At 50.9% G+C, this 23,085-nt stretch overlaps 2 protein-coding genes across 3 annotated transcripts; both read right to left on the bottom strand.

The window, feature by feature from the left end:
• Nucleotides 1-1,126: 1,126 nt before the first annotated feature.
• Nucleotides 1,127-5,388, bottom strand: REM2 (RRAD and GEM like GTPase 2). Its single transcript, XM_080658664.1, has 5 exons — nucleotides 5,241-5,388; nucleotides 3,698-4,039; nucleotides 3,409-3,482; nucleotides 2,516-2,723; nucleotides 1,127-2,195 (listed from the first exon to the last, which is right to left on the bottom strand). Exons 1-5 carry the CDS (start codon nucleotides 5,341-5,343, stop codon nucleotides 1,900-1,902), a joined length of 1,023 nt encoding a protein of 340 aa, XP_080514790.1. The 5' UTR covers nucleotides 5,344-5,388; the 3' UTR covers nucleotides 1,127-1,899.
• Nucleotides 5,389-9,594: 4,206 nt separating this feature from the next.
• On the bottom strand, nucleotides 9,595-16,236 carry LRP10 (LDL receptor related protein 10). 2 transcript variants are annotated; one of them, XM_080684597.1, is made up of 7 exons: nucleotides 15,640-16,236; nucleotides 15,199-15,243; nucleotides 14,561-14,696; nucleotides 12,462-12,591; nucleotides 11,327-12,344; nucleotides 10,857-10,986; nucleotides 9,595-10,729 (listed from the first exon to the last, which is right to left on the bottom strand). In XM_080684597.1, the coding sequence occupies exons 4-7, from the start codon at nucleotides 12,493-12,495 to the stop codon at nucleotides 10,124-10,126; spliced, it is 1,788 nt and encodes a 595-aa protein (XP_080540723.1). In that variant the 5' UTR covers nucleotides 12,496-12,591; nucleotides 14,561-14,696; nucleotides 15,199-15,243; nucleotides 15,640-16,236; the 3' UTR covers nucleotides 9,595-10,123. The 2 variants fall into 2 exon arrangements, with proteins under 2 accessions (XP_080540723.1, XP_080540722.1); XM_080684596.1 differs by having other exon boundaries at nucleotides 12,462-12,652; nucleotides 15,640-16,230.
• Nucleotides 16,237-23,085: the final 6,849 nt, after the last annotated feature.

Genomic DNA, 23,085 nt, shown 5'->3' with positions numbered 1-23,085 from the left:
CCCCCGAGATTAGAGCTGGCTTACTCTACTACAGCCATGTAATTTCTCTGGCCCTTTCACCACAGCCACTGCCCACGGCCCTGCTCATTGTGTTGCCTACATTTATTCTACTGTTCCTCTTCCTCCCCCTCTCTCCCCTCCTAATCCTTAGTGGAAAGGGAACCTCAGATGCAAAGGTTGATAAAATCATTAAGTATCAAGCAGACATGAGTAGAATCTCAGCTCTGCTTATTGACCTCTCAGACAGGTTACTTAAACTTGTTTCTTCCACAGTAAAAACAGGTAGTAACACCTTATATAGTCATTAAAGAATTAACAGATAAAGTGAATAAAGTCCTAAGGAGAGTGTCACTATCACATTATCTCATGCTGGGCTGGTCTCACTTGGTTCCTCTGCAGCTGTAAGGACTAAGAAGACACACATCTCATTCCTCTTTCCATCAAGTTCCAGGAACCTGAGTGGGGTGAGGTGGAGGCCTGGCCCCTGGGTGCTCAGGTAACTAGTACTGCATGTGTAAGTGTGAGGGGAGCTGCTGCCTCTGTTCCCTTTGTTCAAACTCGTGGCCCAGGCAGCAGCAGGCGTGGGCGTTAGCAGGGAAGGCACTGACAGCTTCAGTTCTCACCCGGCTTTGCAGGTGACAGCTGGGGTGGTGGAGCCCTGTCAGGGGAGGTGCAGGCTGACCCGGTCATGACCCAGCTGGTGGGCCTCTCTGGTGGATGTGGGCCTCACCTTGAACCAGTCCAGGTCATAGCTGAATGTAGCTCTGGGAGCTAAATGTAGCCTCTAGCCTGCTTCTTGCAGTATAAGGTAAAGAGATGGGTACTTGGTACTACTGTGTCACTAAGTTACTAAATTACTTCTAGCAGATAAATTACTTCTAGCTCCTCTTCAGGCCTGTTTCTTCAACAGCAAGGCAACGGCACGAGTTAGACCCAGTTATCTCTAAGGGGCTATATAAGGTCACCTGTCACGGACTATATCAGGTCTAAGTCAGTTCTGAAGCCTCCCTAGAGATTTAAGTTCCTTGCTCCTTTGGGCCTGAGTTTTCTTGTCTGTAACAGATGAGAGTTTCCCACATCCATCCCTTCTGTGGGGGCGTTGAAAACAAAGTCAAAGTGAACAGGTGCAGTAGAAAAATTCTTTATTCTAAAGGGAAGGGTGGACCCTTGCTGGTACCTCCTGGGCCCTGGCCAAAGGGGAGTTACCACCAGCTCAGCTCCTCATGCTGGCATCTGAAGGCAAGTCTGTCCACACCTTACCTTTAAGAACCTTAAAGGGGAAGTGCCATGGTGTAACGATAAATCACAAAATCAATTCTCAAAAAATAGCACTACCAGGCCCTTGCCTTTAAAAACTTCTTAAAGGCAAAGTGGACAAGTGCAGCAGATAAGAGCCAGAACGTTATAGGAAAAGTCTCCAAGAAGGGTCTCTGTGTCTTTACCTTTAAGAATCTCTTAAAGGTGAGGCATATTCGTGCAGAGTACAAAGGTGGAAAACCCTGTAAAAGAGTCTACAAAGCACTTTTCCAGTTCTCGGTTTTAGGGTCTCTACCGAAGAGGTGGTAAAGCGCGAAGTAATGAACAAAATACTGTACCTTGCAGAACGATTTTCCTTCCTGCCCGTTGGCGCGCCCGCCCTCGGGTCTGAGTACTGCCTCCAGCGCCCAGGGGCGGAGGCGGGTATTTCAGAGACCGCCCCCCTCCCCTCTCTAACCGTGGTCACACCAGGGAGTCCAGGGAGTTTTTGGTTTCCTAGAGTCTACACCCTCCCCCTCCAGCCTTGGCTGTCTTCACAAAGGAAGTCGGACAGGGCGTGGCGGGGCGGGGGGGCGAGCCGAGAGTGGTGACCATGACGACCGTGGTGACCATGGCGACCGCGGTGACCATGGCGACCGCGGCTCAGAGCACGGAGAGGTCGTGACACGACCTAGAGCGCTGCTTGAAGAACTTGGCGTTGCGGGGCACCAGGTTGGCAAGGAAGCGCTTGGCCTTCTTGGTGAGGCTCTCGCGACGCGCGGGTGGCGCGGGGCCCTCGGGGCTGCCCCGCTCTGGCCACTGGCCCCCAGCGTGGCTCCGGCCTCGCCTCAGTCGGATCTGGCGCACGGCGCCCTCGAAGAGCTCCCGAGTGTTGTGGTGCAGCGCGGCCGACGTCTCGATGTGCTTGCAACTCAGTGTTCCTGCCAGGTGGCGGCCCTCTGCGGGGAGGGACGGGATCAGGCGCCTGCGGGGCTGCACTGGGCCTGGCCAGGGTGTGCAGCGGAAAGGGTTTGAGGCAAAGAGGGCAAAGTAGGGATCGTGGGGAGGGAAAAGGGGGGCAGTTGGAGAAGATGCGAGGGGGAGTGAAGAGAAGGGCTCCTCAGGGCCCTAGGCATGGGCATTGAGAGACTGAGCTTAGCCTGGGGCTAAATGTAAAGTCTGTGCACCTGACAGTAGAAAAGCCTTATGGAAAAGAGGTGACTTGGAAGGGAGAAGATACCTTAAGATGGCAAGTATGGATGACGTTCAGGACACCCACCCTCCAATGAGACCTCCCGGGAGCGGGCCAGGTCACTCTTGTTTCCAACGAGGATGACAGGCAGGTCGTGGTGGGGCCTCCCAGCACGGAGTCGAAGTAGAGTCTCTGGAACTTTGGAGAAGCTTCGTCGGTCAGTGACTGAGAAGACGATGAGAAAGGCATCCCCGGTCTGAAGGCAGTGGTCCTGCAGCCACCCCGCACCATCCCCCTACAGATGGGCAGAAAGTCATAGAATGTCAGGGCTGGGAAGCATGGGAAAATCTGTCCAGCACCTACAATCTCAAGGACAAGGAATCGGGATGTGAGGGAGAAACCACCTGTTTAGAACAGCAGAGCTAGTTAATGGCGGAATCTCCATATCCAGTGTGTGTTTGTGGGGGAGGTACAAGTTAGTAATGTGAGCCCCTCACTGGAGAATTGGAGACATAGGATCCTAGGCTAGGGTAACCCGTCCTGTTTTCTGATACATAAGCTCAAGAAAGTTTAAGAAATGACTGCTATTCAAGTGTTATGTAATCTGGTCTCTTGTTTCTATATAGTAACCATTTATATTCAAATGTTCACAAGTCCTCACTTTTTCTTTTTCTTTCCCTGACATTCCAGAGCCCTGAGCTCCTGCCGGGTCAGACTCTTCCAGGCTGAAAAAAGCATGGATAGGGTCAATTTCAGAATGTGTAGCCTGGCTTGCAGCTGCAGGGTTTGCCAAATTCAAATCCTAACTTTCCTCTGGATCAGAAGACCCTGGAAAGAAGTGGATCTTGTTGCCATGATATGCACACTATTGTGGGCCTTTGCTCTCTAAGATGATAATACACCAGCCTTCACCCAGGCTTTGCCTTTCCCCACTTCTCCCAGGGTTCATCACCTGCTTGCAGCCAGGTGTTAGTTCTCACCTGTTCCCAGATGTCATAAACCACTAAAGTTACTTCCTCCTTATCCACCATGATGCGTCTCTCATAGGTGTCCTCTGTTGGGAAATAAGGACAGGGAACAGTGCCCATTAGGAAGCTCTCAACACTTGTGAACCTGGTAACCAGGGATGCCTCAGATCCCAGAACCAGGGAGCATCCTCCAGGGAGGATGCCACAAAAAGCATTGGAGAAACTTCTCTTAGGTTCTGGCTCCCAGGGGCTGCTCATGCCTTGAGCTCTTCCTCAACCCTTGCAGGGCTCCCCCAAATACCTGGGTTCTCCGGCTCATGAGCACTGTCTCCCTGGAGACCGCCAAAAGTGCCTGCTAAGGAGCTCTTGCCCACGCCACTCTCCCCCACAAGCATGACCTTGAAGATGCCATCCTTTTGGGTGGTGGCTGCCTCCCCTGAGCCCAAGGAGTCAGAAGAGCCAGAGGATGAGGCTTGAGGTGGCCAGTCAAGTTCATCTACAGCCTGGGCCCGCCGCAGCTGGTGCTTGTAGGGGACAGGCATACTGCCTCTTCGTCTGGGGACTCCTGGGGCAGAGGGTGGCCCGCTCTGGTCCAACCCTGCCAACAGTTTCTCTGACTTCTTCAGCAGTGTGGCATTTGCTTCTGGGGGGCAAAGAGAAAGAAGCTATGAGCAGGGTATGCCTAGCCATCTGCAGAGGGCTCAATCCTGGTTGTTCCAGCTTTAGAGGCCCAGTTGATGACCATGACCCAGAAGGAGCTGAGAATCCTTGGTCTGACCCCTTACACTGAAACTCCCCCAGAAGCCTGAACTGGTGGGGCACCAAGGAGCTGACCTGATAGCTTGTCCAATAGCCATAACCTGTTCAAAACTGCCCCATGCAGGGGAGGCACCTGTGTGCAGCCTTGCACACCCACTCACACTTCACACTGACACATAGGCACACACTCTGGCCTGGGGGCTGCTCTTCCTTCGGCCAAGAGGCCCTGCCCCTGCTGCTTCCTGCACTGGCAACCCCCTGGCTTGCTGGCTCAGGGATGAGAAACTGGAGCTGCTGCCATGTATTGTGGGGGTGGGTAGTGGTAGTCAAAAACTTTGCGGGGAGCCTGATCCCAGGGAAGGTCCTTTGCTCTTTGAGATGTGTGCTTTGTGTCTCTGTGGGTGTGTGCATGAGAGGGGCTGCCTCTTCCTGTGGCCCTGTAGGTGAGTATCCCCCAGCGCATGGCCGGTGTGTGAGAATCCTGCATCCCTGGCTGTTTCAGTGAGTTGGAGAAAATATTGTGTTCATGGTGAGAAAGAGGAAAGGTGGGAGAGGGAGAGGGAGAGAGGGAGAGAGCAGGAGCATAAGAGAGTGACAATGCATGGGTCAGGGTAACAGGAGGAAGATGGACAGACACAACAAAGGGGGATGGAAAGAGGCTGGAAATAGCCTAGGATCAATACTTGGCTAGCAGCCAGGGCCTCCAGGAGCTAGAAGAAACCCTTACAACAGGTCCCCAGGGCAGCCCCTTGCCCGTGATTCCCCAGGCTTGGGGACCGCCCCTTCCCTTTCCCGTTCCCTTCCTCCTGCCTCTAGGGAATGAGTCGGACCTAGGGGGCCAAGTACAAATTTCCCCAGCGTAGCCCTGAGAGTGAGGGGGAGGGGGCATTTAAGCAGCTCTTTCCCCCACCCCCCAGTCCAACCCCATTCCTAGTGTGAGTGGGAGGCTTCTCCCCTTTCCAACTTGCTCTTCCCTTCTTGCTGTTTGGGTTCAAGCTCCTTTAACCCCTAGTTCTGACCTCCCCACCAAAGCTTTGGCTCCCACCCCCATGGTTCCAGCCAAAATCTGCCCCGCTCTGCCTCACCTGGTGTGGGCGTCCCTGGGGAGGAATTCTGGTGGCTGCCGGAGGGGCAGAGTGCTGTGGTTTCTGTGTCCGTGTCCATGTCGGCGTCCAGGTCCGAATGCATCGGTGTGCGTGTGTGTGCAGCCCGGCGACCAGCAGTACCGCTATCTCATTCAGCCGCACTGTCAGCTTTTCCCTTTAAATACCACCTCCCCCCACGTGTCCTCCCCCCCAGACACCTGGGGAAATTGTCCCGCCCCTGATGAGGTCACACATGCTAATGAACAGTGATGTCAGCGGGATTCCCTCCTTTCTGCCCTCCCCGCTTTGTGTCGCTTCCCTCTGGGAGCACACACACTGCAGAATCAGGGTAAGACATAACGGAACAAAGTCAGAGAGCAGAAGAGACAGGGTCTCAGAGAAGTGGGGCGAGGGTTTGGTGGGTAAGGGAGCTGAGGAAGGCAGGAGGCAGGAACACAAGGACCGAGAGGTCTTTCTCCAGGAGCCAGGATTATGCATCATTTACTTCTGTGTTCCCAGACTCCTAGCCCAATATCTAGCCCAGAGTAGGTGCTCTGTGGCTAAATGGAGGTCTAGAGGCAGAAACCAAAAGAAATGCAGAGACAGGAGGCACCCACCTTGCCACCAAGCTTCCCTGCCATCCTCTCCTTCCCCACACCACCCCTTCTGGACTAAGGCCCAGAAAAGTACCCATTTCCCAGCCTGGTCCCTAGGTAGATGGGGGCTTTGAGGAAGGAGAGATGGTTACTTTGTTTGGGCTGCTTCCTTAAGTCACCAAGTTCAGGTGCTGCAAACCATTGCAGGGGCTTCCTCTTTTTCTCCCTCCCGGACAGGCCCACCGGCCTAGTGTTAATCAGAGCACGAAAAAGGGGAGAGACTAACCCTCTGGAGGTTCCCAACTCCAAGGTGGGGTATAGAATACTAGCCCCTCCCCTTGAATCCCTCTCTGGGTCAGCCACCAGGGCTTCACAAGGCAGACACAATGTCTACCTCCTTTTGTCAAACCAGGATGGGTGTCTCATTACTGTTCGGTTCCTGCCCAATTACTCTTGGTCTTCCTTCCTGACACCTGCAAGCACCCAAACATTCTGATTTCCTGGCCCCTGCTGACCCCATTTTTGTCAGGTCTTCATACAATATCTTTCATCCTCATGGCTGTAAGGCCCAGAGTGGTAGGCGGGTGGCCTGTCTCCAAATCAATCATGCAGCTGGAAAAAAAGTAGGGACACCAGGACTCCCACCTACATCTTCCCAATGCCAAAGATTGTTCTTCATCTCTACCCTATGCTGCCTTCCTTGTCTTAAATATTCCAACTGTCTCCTATTATGGGGAACAATCCATATTGCAGTCTTTGGTGGACTTTCCCAATCGAAGAGGCAAATGGTAATCAGACTAACATGCATTTATCTGTAGACCAACTACAGAGTAACATTGTGGGGTCTAGTGGGAGCAGAAAGGACTCCTGAACAGGTACAATACTCATGCACTTTACTAATAGGATAGACTCTCCAGTCTTTAATCATGGACTATTTATCTGTTATTCACAATTTTAATGTGTCCATGTGTGTTCATGTACACATAGATCAGAAGCACATTTAGAGCAGCAAGTGACCCCTGATAGCCTGGTAGTAAGGGAAGCAACACCACAAAAACCTTTTAAAGCAGTCATAAGCATTTAAAAAGTGCTCTAATATCATTTGGTATAAAGGCAAACAGCCCCCTGACACTGTTATCACTTCTGAAAACAGCTTAAGAGGAGCCATTGGTTTCTATGAGTGATCCTCAGCATCCCAGAAAAGTTTATATTAGGTTCTGGCTCCGAGGGGCTGCTCCCATCCCTGACTTCCATCGCTGAGCACTGTCTGGAGAACACCGATGAGCTAAATATGAATGTAATGTTTTAGAATGATTTCCTTCCAAAATGAGTTCTTAGAAAAGTTTTAAATTATAAAGGTGTGAGCTTGATGTAGCTGGAAAACTCAATGAGGTAGTTGGATTCATTTTTCTGATATCAGATTAGTGAGTCAGGGGCTGCTGAACCCAGCAAGGATTCTTGACTATGACTTCTGCCTGCCCTCAAACCAGCTTTAGGCTACAGGAACAGGTTGGGTTTCACCTTAAACCACCATCTCTCTTTCTTATACGTGCTCATCCATCTCCAAGCTCCCTCAGGAATGGGAGATCCTATGAAATAGTGGGAAAGGGTGAGATTTGGAAGCAAACCAACCCAGGTTTAAATCTGCCTCTCCGTAGAGACTAGACTGGTCTCCTAATTCCTTGGATGCTGCTTCTGAACCTGTGAATTGGCTTGTGTGGTTATGATGCCTATGGCACAGCCTTGTCATGAGGGTTGGCCACAAAAGATAATGGATCTGACACTTTAGCAGAGTGCCCAATTATTGGTGCTCTCACTGCCTCTACTGTGTGGCTGGGGGACCCCCTTCCTTCCCAGTAGGGCCTGGAACTTGGTTTAGGCCCAGATTCTGCTCCTTAAGGACTGAATTCTGTTGTCCTCACATTTCCAGTCAATCCCCCTCTTAAGCTGAGAACACCACCCTCCTCCTCTATCAGCCCTGATATTTGGCACCATAGATAGCGGTGTCTATCCTGATAGGATTTGAAGTTGCCTCCTCTTTTTCCTTGGGCCATGGTTAAAATAAACTTGGGTGAATGTTCTCCAATGTTCCACCCTCTCCTGGGTAGGACCCTCTGTTTTACTAGATTTCCCTTACTGCCTGTACAAGGCCAATGCTTTCTCCCCACCAACCTGGAGCTTCACTGTGGCTGATAAGTGTTACTGCTTGCATTTCCCAGAGCACACACACCCAGCACCCAGAGAAGCTTCTTTTAGGCTCATGAATCTATACACACAGGCCTTCCTAGTGAACTCTACCTTCAAATCCTCCCTCCAGCATTCTGAGGAGTTCCATCATGGGGAGCGTTTTTTTTTTTACCTTGAATCTCTGTTCACTTTCATTACAAAAAAAGGTCTGGAGTAGGACAAGGGATGAAGATACCAGGTTGAAGGTTTTGAGATGGCTGTAGGGAAGACAGGAGGAGCAGGAAGAAGGTAGAGACCAGATGATGGAGGAATGGGAGGGGAAATCAACATTCCGTTTCACTGAGTCAGACACTGGTGGGACCCAGGGATTGTTGCACTGGGGAAGGAAGGCCCAAAGGAAGAACAGTAAGCAAGAATGGAGATCTCTGGAGAGGACCTGCAGTGAAAGGAACTTGGGTCTTTCCTGAGCCAAGATGCCAGAGTCTCAGGACTGCACCATATACCCTTTTGCCATTCCTTAGGCTCTTGCTCACTGGGAAGGTGAAACATTATGCAATTAGCACTGCATGTAAGGATGTTGACAGGGTATAATCAACAGGGCCCTCTACCAGAGGGGTGGGGATAGGCCAGGCCAGGCAGGAAGGGCAAGAACGAGACTGGGTTTCCCTGGGGATGGGTGGAGGGCGTTCTAGCAGGGATGCCTCAGCTTTGCTCCTGGGGCACAATACTCACCCCCATAGTTTCTTCTATATCCTTTGTCCAGATTTTCATATCAAACTCTGGGACAGCTCTATCACCTTGCTTACCAGAGGCTTGGTTCCAACATTTCCACAGATCATTCCCTCCTCCATCACCCTCTCCAGCTCTTTGGCTCTGGCTACTGCTTGCGTTCCTGCACCTTTTCTGAGGTTCAGGGTCCAGCTTATAGACTTCACTCTCAAGTCTGCTTATCCTGGGGACACTCGCCATGCCTGGAATTCACAACTCTATTCCAACTACTGACAGTGTTCTGGTCTAGTCTGGGCCTTCTTCCTGGAAGACCTCTTAGATTTGGCCAAGTAGATGCCAGCATCTTCACACTCAGAATGTTTCTGATTTTTCTCTAAATTCACCTTTGCCTGCTTTGAGGCAGCCTGCTAAAAGTTCATCTGTCTTGCCTAGGACAGACTGTAATTGTCTGGTGGGGGTAGAGGGTGGAGGGCAGGAATCACAGCTCCCATATTCCACCAGGGACCATCTGCTCCTGTGATCTGTACTCTGGGAGTACTCCACAAATGGAAACCTTTCCAGCTACAGGGCCCAGCAGGCTCACCAGACTTCCGGCCTGGCAGTGAATAAAGAGGCTTGGTGCTCACCATGGTATCAATCACTGTAGAGTTGGGCCCCAGGTGGTGAGCGGAGGTGGAAAGGGTTGGTTTTTAGGATCCCTAGAATTGTCTTACCCACTGAGTGATAAGAAAAATCAAGAGTGTTTGTGTGATTAGATCAATAGGAAGAGGGCAGAACAAAGGCCTACACAGGAAGGAGCATAAGCTGAGACTGGTAGAAAGGCAGGGCTCAGGCTCACAGCTCATGTACAAAAATCTTAAATTTCTGATTCCTTTATTTTCAACCTTGACTTCTGGGCAATGACCTATCAGACAAAAGCATTTGTTGTACTTTTTTTTTTTTTGAGCCAGGCCCTATAGGAAGGATCACAGTTGGCAAAACCACAGGCCCTGCCTAAATCCTTCCCTTGGGGGCTAGAGGTCATCAGCCAATTGGCATGCTGGTGTTTAAGGCCACTTTTGGTGTGGGATTGGTAAGGATGGAGTGTTCAGGCCTATGGCCTCTTAGAACTTCACTTTTTAAAAAGAGTCACCCAAATGGTGGTGGTGTGAGAGGGTGGTGGTGCAGAGACTGTGATCTCTGGCCGGGTGCAGAGGGAGCTCTGTGAGCCCTCTCTCTGCCTGAGGGACACCTAACTTGACAGCAGCTACACAGGCCCAAAGGGAGGCTCACCAAGTCCCCTCAGACCTAGGGTCAGGGAGGGAAGTAGTGGGAGTGAAGCTGAGCTGTTTTCTAAAGGGTTATCACTGTGACTAGAGCCCCCAGGTCACCTCAGGCAAGCAGTGGCTCGTCCTCTGCTTCAACTACCCAGACTCCCGGCTCAGCCAGTGGCACCAGCAGCACATCGTCTTCATCCTCTGGGGACAGGACTATTGTGTGGGGTTCAGGTGGGGTTTGGGTTGGTCCTGGGGGCCGGACTGGTCCTGGCGGCCGAAGGCTGGGCAGGAGGCGGCCTCGCAGGGCCTGTACCACTCCAGACAGCAGTGATGGTTCTAGGGGCACTGAAGGCAGTGGCCCTGGGGCCTCCAGGACAGTAGGGAGGGCTGGAGATATGCTAGGAGATGGGAGGGGAGCCTTGACAGGCAGTGGGGGTGCTTGTTCCCCATCCTGCCCACCTACTGCCCCAATCTCACGGGCTGGACCTGTGCTGCCATCTAAGGCTTCAAGGGGAGCGTCAGGAGGTGTGACTTGGGATCTGGTCTCAGGGGTTCGGGCTGGGGGGTTGGTTCGAGGAAGTAGGCCCCAGCGGCGGAGACGGCGCACCAGGCGGCGGACAGTACGGCCCCGCTGGCGGCGGCGGGCACCTGAAGCACCCCCTGGAGTCATATCCTGGCGCAAGATCTGTAGCAGAGAACGCAGGTTGCCCAGCACAGAGTTCTGCAAGGAGAGGAGGAGACATCAGTCGGAGGGATGAGGGCCAGAAGCCTGAGAGGAGGAAGGGACAGTGGCAGGGCCACAGTGGAGTTGGGGGCAGGATGAGCTAGGGTTGGGGGTAGTGACTTACATCATTAGGATTCTCTGTAGGGAAGTCCTCCACAGGTGGGATGGCGCCCTGGGCAATGAGTTGCCCATAAGAGGGGGGTGCCTGCTGCTGCACAATCTCAGCCTCCATTCGGGAGAGGGGGGCAAAAATGCTGGAAGGAATGAGGGCTGCTCAGTCACAGGTGGTCCAGCTACAGTAGCCTGTCCCAGCCTGGACAGGCCTCTTCCCGCCACACCCAGAACAGGACAACTGAAGCTATACCATGGTTTTCCCAAAAGTCATCTGAGGTCCCCTCCTTCCTTGAGACGGCTTTCAGAAGATAGACCTGCTCTTTCCTCAAAGAAGAACCTCTTTCCTCAAGCTGGATAACCCCCTGAGCCAACCCATAAGCTGGTCACTGAACCTATCCCCAACATGGCACCCTCCTGGTCTCCTGTGGCAGCACGGGCCCTGTCTCACCCTCAATCCCCACTCCTCTAAAGCCAGCTGACCTGTACTCCTGGGTGCGAATGGCATAGAGCTTGCAGGTGCAGCCCAGAGCAATGACCAGCAGCAAGCCGCACACAAGGCTGCCAATGACTGCAGCTGTAATGACCTTGCGGGGCAGGGCATAGGAGCAGTCCCACTCATCACTGCCGTCAGCACAGTCTGGCTGCCCGTCGCACACCCATGTCTCATACACGCACTTCTCGTCCTGACATCGGAAGTTGCCAGGCTGGCAGTGCCGGCAACGTCTCTCATCTGCTCCGTCAGCACAGAAGGTCTGGTAGTTACAGCGGTCGGCAGGCAGGTAGCAGGCTGTGGCACTAGGGGTGCCAAAAGCCCCACAGGGATAGTGTCCAGGTGGGCAGCTGGGGCAGTTCTCCTCATCTGTGCCGTCGGCACAGTCCCATGAGCCATCACAGCGCTGGGCCTCACTGTAGCAGCGCTCACCTAGGCCCTCACTGGCCCCCAGGCCAGAGCCTAAGCCGCAAGGTTGGTCCCAAGGTAAGCAATAGCCCTGCACATGGTAGGTGGCATTGAAGCCCCGACCACTGCTCCAAGGAACTGTGTGGTAGGCCACAATGGCCTGGCCAGACAGCGTCTCCACGGTGACAGCCTTGCCATTGTTGAGGTGGGTGAGCCTGCGCAGCCGCCGGGAGGTCTCAGGGGGCCCAGAGCCATCATACACATGCACTGCATCTTCATAGCCCAGATCCAGGGCTGTGAAGCGCACTGCTAGGCGCCGGCCATCGTGGGGGTCCAGCAGCCAGAGGCAGGACTGGGGGTGGGAGACTGATGCCAGGTGTGAGTATCCAGGGGAGGAGAAGACCCCATAGAAGTCTTCCAAGGTGTGATTGCAGGGTGGGGTGGGGTCAGAGGCAGGGATCAGGTCAGGGAAGGGATCTGAACTGCAACCTGCCTCATCCGAGCCATCTCCACAGGTATCGACCCCGTCGCAGTGTTGGGCTGAGGGCACACAGCGGTGGTTCAGGCACTGGAACTCTTCCTGAAGGCATATCAGCCAATCTGCAGAGGCACCATGGAGAAGGGCTATGAAGCACCGGAACTGGAGGGGTCCTCCCCTCCTCCCTGGGGCTTCCACTGCCTGTGTTAAAAGCCCCAGGGACACCCTGTCCAGCCTACCTTGGCTGTAGGAGAGTAGAAAGCCCTGGCCCATGGGTGCTCTGGCCCCGGCATAGCTGTAGGTGATGGTGACATTGCCCCCAGGTAGCTGCAGAGGGCTGGCAGGTGCCTCGCACAGGGAGATCTGTGGCTGGAGAGGGGAGCGCAGGATTAAGCGCTCTGAGCCACAGGCCAAGTGCAGTTTTTGGAACCTACAGGGGTGGACAGCAGGATGTGAGATATTCTTTTTTTGTTAATCCTCACCCGAGGATACTTTGATTTTAGAGAGGGATGGAGAGAGAAAAAGACAAAAATATCAATGTGAGAGAGAAACATCAATTGCTTTGCCTCCTGTATGAGCCGCAACTGGGGATCAAACCCGAAACCTAGGTATGTGCCCTGACCTGGAACAGAACCCACAAACTTTTTGGTGTACAGGATGATGGTCCAACTAACTGAGCCACACTGTCCAGGGCTGTGAGATAGTCTTTACTACTACCGCTGGCTTCTTCCTCCCCTAGGAGTTTTCTACCCCCAAAAGCATAAGCATCTACTTATCCACAATTCAAATAGCTAAGTGAAAATTCAGTCAGCTAAATTCCTTAGTAGTCAATGGCACTAGTCCTACCAGAGGCCAGTGGCACCTTGAGATTATATGATATATCCCAGATTCCCATGGAAAAACAGACTTATCTTCTGGGACTGCAACATGACAGGAGAATTGCTTTCCAGTTGTTGCAGCACTGTCACTCAAGTACAGTGTTAGCAGTAACTGGCAGTTACCATAGAGTTGAATTAACCAGAACTTGCCATCCCCTCCAAATGCCTGGGAGTGAGACTTGGGATCACCATGACACTTTGATCCCTCTGCTCCAAAAGCCTCTCCACAGATTTCCCTCTCCCTTCACCTACCCCTTTCTGGGTAAATTCATGAAAAGTGAACTGTGTGAAGCAAATAGCCAGGTACTTAATTAACATGGGCCCAACCCCATGGCCCAAGGTTGGAGGAGCCTGGGAGACCTGGATTATTCAGGGATCTGGGGAGGCTGAGGAAGGTTCTAGCTGATAAGGGAATAGCTCTGAGTCCTAGGCAAAGATGTGCAAGGATTAAGGACTTCCTCAGAGCAGCCGTATAGGAACCCCAAGGATGTTTCTAGAATGATTGTCGACCTTCAGAGATGACCAGGACCTAAGCTAAATGCCCATCCCCAACCAGATCCAATTCACTGTGTCTGTTTCAGAATAAGGCAGGCTTTTAGGACAGATGAGGCCAGTGGTTCCCAACGTGAGGCACAATTTGATTTTTGAGGGCAATTCGAGAATGAGTTACTAACAATTTTTTGCATTTCTTATGGTTCTAGGGGCCTCTTATACAGTATATAAATATATATTGACATATTTATGCATTTCAATTCTCTATATGTTTTGAAACTTTATTTGCTATTTTTTCATATCAATTTATATTATTACTAGAGGCCCAGTGCACGGGATTCGTGCACTAGTAGGGGGTGTGGCCTGCAGGGATCGGCCTGCTGCAGGAACAGCTGCTCATCCTGGTCAGCTGAGTGGCTGTGGACCTGCCCTCCAAGTGGCTGCTCCCACTGTGGGAGCGCACTGACTACCACGGGGCAGCTCCTGCATTGACTGTCTGCCCCCTGGTGGTCAGTGCGCATCATAGCGACTGGTCGACCAGTCATTCTGGTCATTCCACTGTTCAGTTGCTGGGCTTTTATTATATAGGATTATCATTTAAACAATTTCTTACTGATTGCTTCCTCAGTACTTCAACTATCCTTTTGTTCTTTTATTTTTCTCTTTCATGGATGCCATACTCTTTGGAAGCTTGTTTAGAACAAGTTAATGGCCTTTTAGGCTTCCTCCGTGTGAATAGGAGTTCACTTTTTGGGTAATAAGAATTATATGTCATGGGGGGCATCAGGATTTTAGAGATGCTTAGGTGGGGCATGGCCAAAAAAAAAGGTTGGGAACCACAGGATGAGGCCAAATCAAATTCTACTCTTCTCCCTGTTGACAGGGATGGGAATTCCACAAAGAAGGCTTTCCCATGATGAAGCTGGGAGAAGCCAGGGAGAGGAATAAAGTCTTGCCCTGCTGCTCACCTGACCATTACAGTCTGATCCTTGCTGCCAGGGATGAGCCAAGTGCAGTTGGCAGGGGAGCTGTGGCTGTCCCGGCTCAAGGGCCTCTGTAAGGTGCCCTGTACTTCCAAGAGCACTGCTGGAGGGTCTTCACAGGCTGGTGAGAGGCAGAGACACTGGTTGAGAGTCTGTTAACATCCTATCCCTCCCCAGACTTGAGGCCCCCAAGGGCCTGGGCTCTTCAAGAAGGAGCATATAAACTTTCCCTCCCACCCATACTTGATATAGTCATAGTCTTCAGTGGGTCCCCTTCCTCCCACAAGCATCATAGCTTCACCTTAAGTATCAACAGTATATACAATCAGATGTCTGCTTTGTGTCAGCCCTTGGACCAGGAGGAACCAAAAATACTGTCTCTAGCCTCAGGGAAACTAAGTTCTGGCTAGGGAGATCAAGCATGGCGACTGGGGGAAAAACAAAATAGTACCAGGTGAGGGTTCACACTGGGTCTCAGTTTCCCCATCTGTAAAATAAAGGGTGGATAATCTCCACTCAAAAACTATGTAGGTACCGTAAGAATTCAGGGAAGAGAGACTCCTTCTCGTGGTGCTTCCCTCCTTTTACCAAGCCCCAAGTCCCCAGAGGCATCATCTACTCACCAGGATTTGGGAAAATGATCCGGTCTGGATGGGCCAGCGCGCCTCCTAGAGGAAGAGCGAGAAAGGGCAGGAGAGGGAGTCATTTAGAAGTTTGCTCCACCTGTACAACTCCAGGAGGAAAAGGAGCCACCTGGGACTTCCGGGTAGTTTATGGGAAGGGGTGCAGGAGCAGGGGGTGACTGCAGTACGCGACCTCGGGCAGCATGGCCTGAGGGGTGGGTGCGGAGATCTGGGGAAGCCAGAGGGAGGATGAGGGCTGAGGGCGGCGACTGGAGGCTCCCCGGGGGCTGGGCAGGCAGCGCTGGGGGCAGGCGGAGGCGGGGGGCTCGGGCTGGCCGGGAAGGGCGAGGGGTCGCGGAGGAGGAAGGGCGCTAGAGCGTCTGGGGGTGACAGCCCGGGGGCGTGGGTGGGGGCGGGAGAGGAGTTTCGTTTGTTTCTCACCCAGGAGGAGGAAGAGGAGGGTGACTGGCGGCATCCTGAGCGGCCCGGTAGTGCAGAAGTTCGGCAGCTTCCGTCGTCTACCCAGTGGGGAGGAGGCGCCGCTCCGCGCGTCCAAGCCCCGCAGGGCCGCCTCGCCGAGGGGTCTCCATGGCTCGGGCCACTCGGCCGGAGCTCGGGGTGCCAGGGCTGGGGGCGGGGCGGCGGCCCGAGAGCAGGGGCGGTGCCACTCGCCAACTTCGGAGTTGTCTTCCGGGCGGCCGCCGCTCGCTCTCGCGTTCTCTCTTCTCTCTCCCTCGAAGCTGGTTCCCGAAGCCCGGCGATCAGCTCGAGGCCCCGTCCGGGCGCACCCTCGCCTGGAGCCCGTCCGCAGGCCGCGAGCGCCGGGGTCCAGGCCCGGCCGCCACCTGCCGGAGCTGGAGGCCACTTCCTTTTCGAGCCAAACTTGGCCGCTTGCACGGCCGGCCCGGGGCGGTTCACCTTCCCCAGCGCGTCCGGTCTGCGGAGCGCGGCGGGAGAGCAGGGACGGGGACGCGCCGCGGCCCAACTCCCGGCCCTTGCCCGGGCGGCACCCCAGCCCGCCCCGGGGTTGGAGCAGCCGGGGCGGAGGCAGGGGGCGGGCCGAGCCGGGCCCCACCTCTGCTCCGGCGCGCGCCCCGCCCACCTGCGCGCCTTAACCCCTCTCGGCCCTGCCCCGGCCGGTCAGACCGGCTTTGGGACTGAGCGCTCGGTCTTGTGTCTCAACTCGGCTTTGTTTATCCCTTTCGGTGTAACACGTCTGTTACAGGACATGTTTGTCAAAAGACAACTGCTAATCCCGTAACTGCCGCGTCTTTCTTTCCTTTGGACCCCTAAGCTCTCAGGACTTCCTTGTCCGAGTGTCTGGGACCCGCCGCGCGGTGGGAAGTGAGCCTCTATTACAGACATTACCTCTCGGTGTTACAGCTATTTGTTTACTCGTCACTCCGGCCCCCGCCCCGCCTCTTCTCTGGAAACTGAAACTTCCTGTTTACCTTTGTACCCACGGGCTTCTCCCCTGCTTTGACACAGTCAGGACTCAATAAATGGCGAATAAAGGAATAAATGTGCCTTTCCCACTTGCTGGCGTTGTGATCTTGAGAAAATTACTTAACCTCTCAGTTGAAAATGGGGATAATAATAGTGCATCTCCCTCGTGAGGATGTTGTCAATCCTTTAGGGAGATAATGCAAGGTGAGCACATAGGAAGTGTGCCATACCTGGTAATAATATTATTACTAGTATTATTATAATTAGTCACATGAGATATTTTTAATTTATGTGGGCTTGAGGTTACCGATTTTCTGTGACACTGTTGGTAGTATTAATAATACCAATAGCAAATACCTTTTGAGATTTTTCTTCACATTTCAGGTACAAATCTAAGCACTTTTCATATGTTTGCTCTTTTATTTCTCTCAACAGTCTTGTGAGGTAAGATTCTATTGTTACTCCCATTTTACATATAAGGAAACTCCGGGTACAGAAAGGTTAAGTATTTTGCCCAAGGTCATGGATCTAGTAAATACTGAAACAAAGGTTTGAACCTAGGTGGTCTGGTTTTGGATAGAACATACACTTGGATCCTTACTACTCTCACCCCTTTACAAATGATACAGAATAGTTTTATGTTGATGTGTTCAAAACTGGGACCTCAGCAAGGCCTGAAGCCTTAGAGTTGGTGATAAAAAGGCCCTTACTTCCACTTGTACCCATGTCCTATCTCTCCCTGGGCTCTACTGCAGACCTTGAGATTAATGAGGGGTGAAATAGAATCCTGAATGTGGGAGGAGGGTGTTGAGCAAAGGGAAGAAGAGCAAAGAGGTTGGGGAAATTAAAATTATTTAAGTCCTAAAAGCGATTATGGAGCTTTTAGTAGATTGCCTGGCTGTGTTCTCTATGCTGGATACTTGGCATATGCCTGGAACTCTTTTTTTTTTCTTTTTAATTTAATAAATCTTTATTGTTCAGATTATTACAATTGTTTCTCCTTTTTCCCCCCATAGCTCCCCTCCACCCAGTTCCCACCCCACCTTTTGCCCTTACCTCCCCCCACACTGTCCTCGTCCATAGGTGTACGATTTTTGTCCAGTCTTTTCCTGCACCCCCCATATCCCTTTCCCCCTGAGAATTATCAGTCCACTCCCTTTCTATGCCCCTGATTCTATTATATTCAACAGTTTATTCTGTTCCTCAGATTTTTAATTCACTTGATTTTTAGGTTCACTTGTTGATAGATATGTATTTGTTGTTCATAATTTTTATCTTTACTTTTTTCTTCTTCCTCTTCTTAAAGAATACCTTTCAGCATTTCATATAATACTGGTTTGGTGGTGATGAACTCCTTTAGCTTTTTCTTATCTGTGAAGCTCTTTATCTGACCTTCCATTCTGAATGATAGATAGCTTTGCTGGGTAGAGTAGTCTTGGTTGTAGGTTCTTGCTATTCATCACTTTGAATATTTCTTGCCACTCCCGTCTGGCCTGCATAGTTTCTGTTGAGAAATCAGCTGACAATTGTATGGGTGCTCCCTTGTAGGTAATTAACTGTTTTTCTCTTGCTGCTTTTAATATTCTCTCTTTGTCTTTTGCTCTTGGCATTTTAATTGTGATGTGTCTTGGTGTGGTCCTCTTTGGATTCCTTTTGTTTGGGGTTCTGTGCGCTTCCTGGACTTGTAAGTCTATTCTTTCACCAGGTGGGGGAAGTTTTCTGTCATTATTTCTTCAAATAGGTTTTCAGTATCTTGCTCTCTGTCTTCTTCTGGCACCCCCATAATTCAGATGTTGGTATGCTTGAAGTTGTCCCAGAGGCTTCTTACACTATCTTCAACTTTTTGGATTCTTTTTTCTTTTTTTTTGCTTTTCCGGTTGAGTGTTTTTTGCTTCTTTGTATTTCAAATCTTTGACTTGATTCTTGCGTTCCTCTAGTCTGCTGTTGGGTCTCTGTATAATATTTTTTATTTCAGTCAGTGTATGTTTAATTTCTAGTTGGTCCTTTTTCATATCTTCGAGAGTCTCATTATTTTTATCGGCCTTTTCTAGGATATTCTTGAAAAGCCTTATAACTGTGGTTTTGAATTCTATATCCAGTCGTTTGTTTTCCTCCATTTCTTTGATTTGTGATCTGTTTCTTTGTCTCCCCATTTTTCATTGCTTCCCTGAGTTGGTAGGGTAACTTTGTGTGCTAGGTTTCCTATATGGCCCAGTGGGTCGGCCTCCCCAGTTAACCTGAGGTGGACACTCTTGGTGCACCCCTTTGTGGACTGTGTGTACAGCCTTGTTGTAGTTAAGTCTTGATTGTTGTTGGTATCACTGGGAGGAATTGACCTGCAGGCCAGTTGGCTGTGAGGATCAGCTGTGTCTACACTGGGAGTTTTTTGGTGCTGGAGACAGCCTTATAGGATTACCCTTGCCAGATTGCAAAAGCCTCTGTGCTCAGCTTGGAAGGGGCGGAGTTTCAGGGCGGAGCAGACAGTTTTGGCTTCCCGTCAGCCCTGCCCTTGCTCACGGGTCTCCAGACCTCTGCCTTCCGCAGTTCCCGAGTTTCCGCCTTACAGTCCAGATTTCTCCCGTAAGAGTGTGGGTCCCCAGGGGCTTGCCTGGAACTGCGGTTCAGTGCAGTCCGAAAGCCTCTGACTCCCCTCCGCCAGGGACAGCCTGTGGTAACCTCCGCAGTCAGTCCTTGTGCGCACTCGCGCCTCCAGACCCCTGCCGCCGCGGCTCCCCTGAGTTTCCGATTTTCTGAGTCTCCGTGTGCCTTTCTCTCCACCTGACAGTCCAAACTCCCCCTGTATGAGCCTGGGTCCACAGGGTTTCGCCCGGAACTGAGGTTCAGTGCAATCGGAACTGGGGTTCAGTGGTCGGGGGCTTCCTTCCCCCTCCCGCCAGAGAAAGCCAGCCAGGCACTCCACCGCCCTTTCTCTCTGCGCGCGCGTATCTCCATACCTCAGCTCTTTGCCGCTCCTTCTCCGTGAGCTTTCCTCTTTCCTTCTAGTTGTAGAGTTTCCACTCAGCCAGCTTTCCTGTGGCTCTGGATGGTGTCCGTTCTGTCTTTTAGTTGTAGTTTTGAAATTGTTGTGCGGGGCAGCAGTTTAGGTGCTTACCTATGCCGCCATCTTGGTTTCTCTGCCTGGAACTCTTAAGACTTCACTTTAGCTTCAAGGAACTTTCAGTCTAGTTGGAAAGAGAGGTCAGATACCTAAATTAAAAAGCCAGCACTAGCTCGTTTTCCTCAGTGGTCTTAGACTGTCAGCCTACAGACCTAAAGGTCACGGGTTCTATTCCCAGGCAAGGCACATACCTTGGTTGCAGGCTCCATCCCCATCTGGGTCAGGGCTTGTAAGGGAGGCAACCAATTGATGTGTCTCTCACATCGATCTTTGTCTCTCTCTCGTCCCCTCCTCTTTCCCTTACATTCTTTCTATAAATCTGTGGAAAAATATCCTGGGGTGGCCCGGCTAGTGTGGCTCAGAAGTTGAGTGTCAACCCAGGAACCAAAAGGTCACTGGTTAGATTCCCGGTCAGGGCACATATCTGGGTTTCAGGCTGGATCCCCGTGTGGGCAGGGAGGGGGGGGGCATGAAGGAGGCAGCTGATCTATCCATGATGTTCCTCTCTATCGATGTTTCTATCTCTCTATCCCTCACCCTTCCTCTCTCTAAAAACAAACAAATAAAGAAAGAAAACATATTAAAAAAATATCCTGGGGTGAGGATTAAACAAATAAGTAAAAAAACAGAGAGCCATAGAAAGTACCCATGGGAGCCAGTATGTGGGTGGTTAAAAAATGTGGAAAGGAAGCAGGACAGATGGTGGTGAGATTGGAAGAGTTGTTGGGGGCAGGGGAAGAAGGAAGGGAGCCCATGGTCTGAGTTGCTGAATAAACAGAAATTTTCAGAAAATAAAATCAAGATTTATGCTGTTAGGAGCAATCATCATCATTACCACCACCATCATCAAGAAACAGCACCAGGGTAAAACAAACTTTCATTCTATAAATATTTACTAGACTAACTTACAAGTGCAAGACACTGTGCTAGACATTTTTAAGAGTGAATTAAAAAAAATGGTGGCAGAGTAGGAGGATGCTGCACGGACATGCTCCCAGAACAAGCTGGAATTACAACTGAAATACGGAAAGGCTTCCTGAATAATCAACGGAAAACTCAGAGGAGAGAACCCTGATACCCAAGGACTGAAGGTGGAGACCGCATAGAGACTGGTAGGAGGGGCAGAGGCGTGAAAGGGCTGGCCAGGCACCTACAGGCGACAACTGAAGTCCCAGAGAGATATCTCAGTTGAGGGGCGGGGGTGCCAATGAGAACTCTGGGACCTAATCCTGAAGCTGGGCTCCCCAGCAGAGAGCACATAACATCTAGCTGTGAAACCAGTGGGGTGCTCTCTGCCAGGAAGTGGCAGCTGAAAGTTCGGGCACCCGCTTAAAGGGCCAATGCACAAAAATTCCCTGTGGAGCCACCCACTTTCTCTAGCAGAGGGAGGATGAAGTGGACTGGAGCTGTGAGAATAGAACCCAGGACTGGGGAATTGAGGGATAGAGCTTAAAAGGCAGATACCCCAAGTTTCCTGGGCTGAGTCATTCCCTCACACAGCAGAGGACACCTTTCCCACATAGTCATCTGCCTTGCCTGCGGGGAAGACAGTCGACACACCCTTTTGGAAAACACCTTGCCCTGAGGCCACTTAGGAAATTAAAAGTAACATCTAGCCTCTAGGCAAAATCAACTGCCCCACCTTGTTGAAAAAACTCTCACCACACCTGAGGATGATTGCCTGGGGCAATTCAAGTTGGCATCCTATTAGTCTGTAGACAAAGGCAGTCTCTGGAGGCTTTGAGTCTTTGCCTGATCCAATTAGAAATAGCCTTTAACGCTGTCCTGCACTAGAGATTGAGAGGTGTAGAGGATCTACCTAATACATAGTCACAAACCCAAACAGACAACCAAAATGAGGAAGCAAAGAAACAACCCCCAAATGAAAGAACTAGGGAATTCTCCAGAAGAAGCAATAAATAAAGCAGAGATAAAAATTTATCTGAAACAGAGTTCAGAGTAATGATATTAAAAATGCTCAACAATAGGAACAAAGATATAGTAACTATGAAAAAAGAACAGTCTGAGATAAAGAATGACATAACAGAAATAAAGAACACATTGGAAGGAATACACAGCAGATTAGGGAAAGCTGAGGATTGAATCAGTGAATTAGAAGACAGAATTGAAAATATCACTCAATTAGAGAACCAAAAAGAAAAAACAATTAAGAAATAGGAGGACAGCTTAAGGGAGCTGTGGGATGATGTGAAACATAACAATATTAGAATAGTAGGTGTGCCAGAAGAGGCAGAAAGGGAAAAAGGAACATAGAAGGTGTTTGAAGAAATAATGGTAGAGCCCTGACCGGTTTGGCTCAGTGGATAGAGCGTCGGCCTGCGGACTGAAAGGTCCCAGGTTCGGTTCCGGTCAAGGGCATGTGCCTTGGTTGCGGGCACATCCCCAGTGGGAGGTGTGCAGGAGGCAGCTGATCGATGTTTCTAACTCTATATCCCCCTCTCCCTTCCTCTTGCCCTGACTGGTTTGGCTCAGTGGATAGAGCGTCGGCCTGCGGACTGAAGGGTCCCAGGTTCGATTCCGGTCAAGGGCATGTACCTTGGTTGCGGGCACATCCCCAGTAGGAGGTGTGCAAGAGGCAGCTGATTGATGTTTCTCTCCCATCAATGTTTCTAACTCTCTATCCCTCTGCCTTCCTTTCTGTAAAAAATCAATAAAATATATTAAAAAAAAAAAAAGAAATAATGGTAGAAAACTTTCCTAACCTGGTAAAGGAAAAAGTCACAGAAGTTCAGGAGGCACAGAGAACCCCCAAACAAAAAGAACCCAAAGAGACCCACACCCAGACACATCATAATTAAAATGCCAATAATTAAAGAATCTTAAAGGCAGTAAGAGAAAATAAAATTTACCTACAAAGGAGTTCCCATAAAGCTGACACCTGATTTCTCATCAGAAACTCTACAGGCCAGAAGGGGATGGCATGAAGTGCTCAAGGTAATGGAAAGCAAGGATCTGAGACCAAGATTACTATATCCAGCAAGGCTATCATTCAAAATAGATGGTGAAATAAAGAGTTTCCCAGACAAAAGAAGGCTAAAGGAGTTCATCACCACCAAGCCAGCACTACAAGTAATGTTAAAGGGATTGCTGTAAGGGATTGCTGAGAAGAAGAAACAGAAAGAGAAACCTAGCCATACAGAATTAAAATAGCTATAGATAAGTACCTCTCAATAATAATCCTAAATGTAAATGGATTAAATGCTCCAATCAAAAGCTGTAGGGTAGCTGAATGGATACAAAAACATGACCCAACTATATGCTGTCTACAAGAGACCCACCTCAAAACAAAAGACACACACAGG

Source organism: Plecotus auritus, assembly GCF_963455305.1.
Source record: "Plecotus auritus genome assembly, chromosome: 1".
In the NCBI taxonomy this organism is placed as follows: domain Eukaryota; kingdom Metazoa; phylum Chordata; class Mammalia; order Chiroptera; family Vespertilionidae; genus Plecotus; species Plecotus auritus.
Note: the sequence above shows the minus strand (reverse complement) of the source record. Positions and strands in the feature narration are given on the sequence as shown.

Coding starts and splice junctions, on each gene's coding strand:
- LRP10 (XM_080684596.1), bottom strand. CDS start 15,673: ATGCCGCCAGTCACCCTCCTCTTCCTCCTCCTGG. Junction 12,653..14,560: donor GATCAGACTGTAATGGTCAG/GTGAGCAGCAGG, acceptor CCACCCCTGTAG/GTTCCAAAAACTGCACTTGG. Junction 10,987..11,326: donor ATTCGCACCCAGGAGTACAG/GTCAGCTGGCTT, acceptor CATTCCTTCCAG/CATTTTTGCCCCCCTCTCCC.
- REM2 (XM_080658664.1), bottom strand. CDS start 5,343: ATGCATTCGGACCTGGACGCCGACATGGACACGGACACAGAAACCACA. Junction 4,040..5,240: donor CCCAGGGACGCCCACACCAG/GTGAGGCAGAGC, acceptor TTTGCCCCCCAG/AAGCAAATGCCACACTGCTG. Junction 3,483..3,697: donor TCATGAGCCGGAGAACCCAG/GTATTTGGGGGA, acceptor ATTTCCCAACAG/AGGACACCTATGAGAGACGC.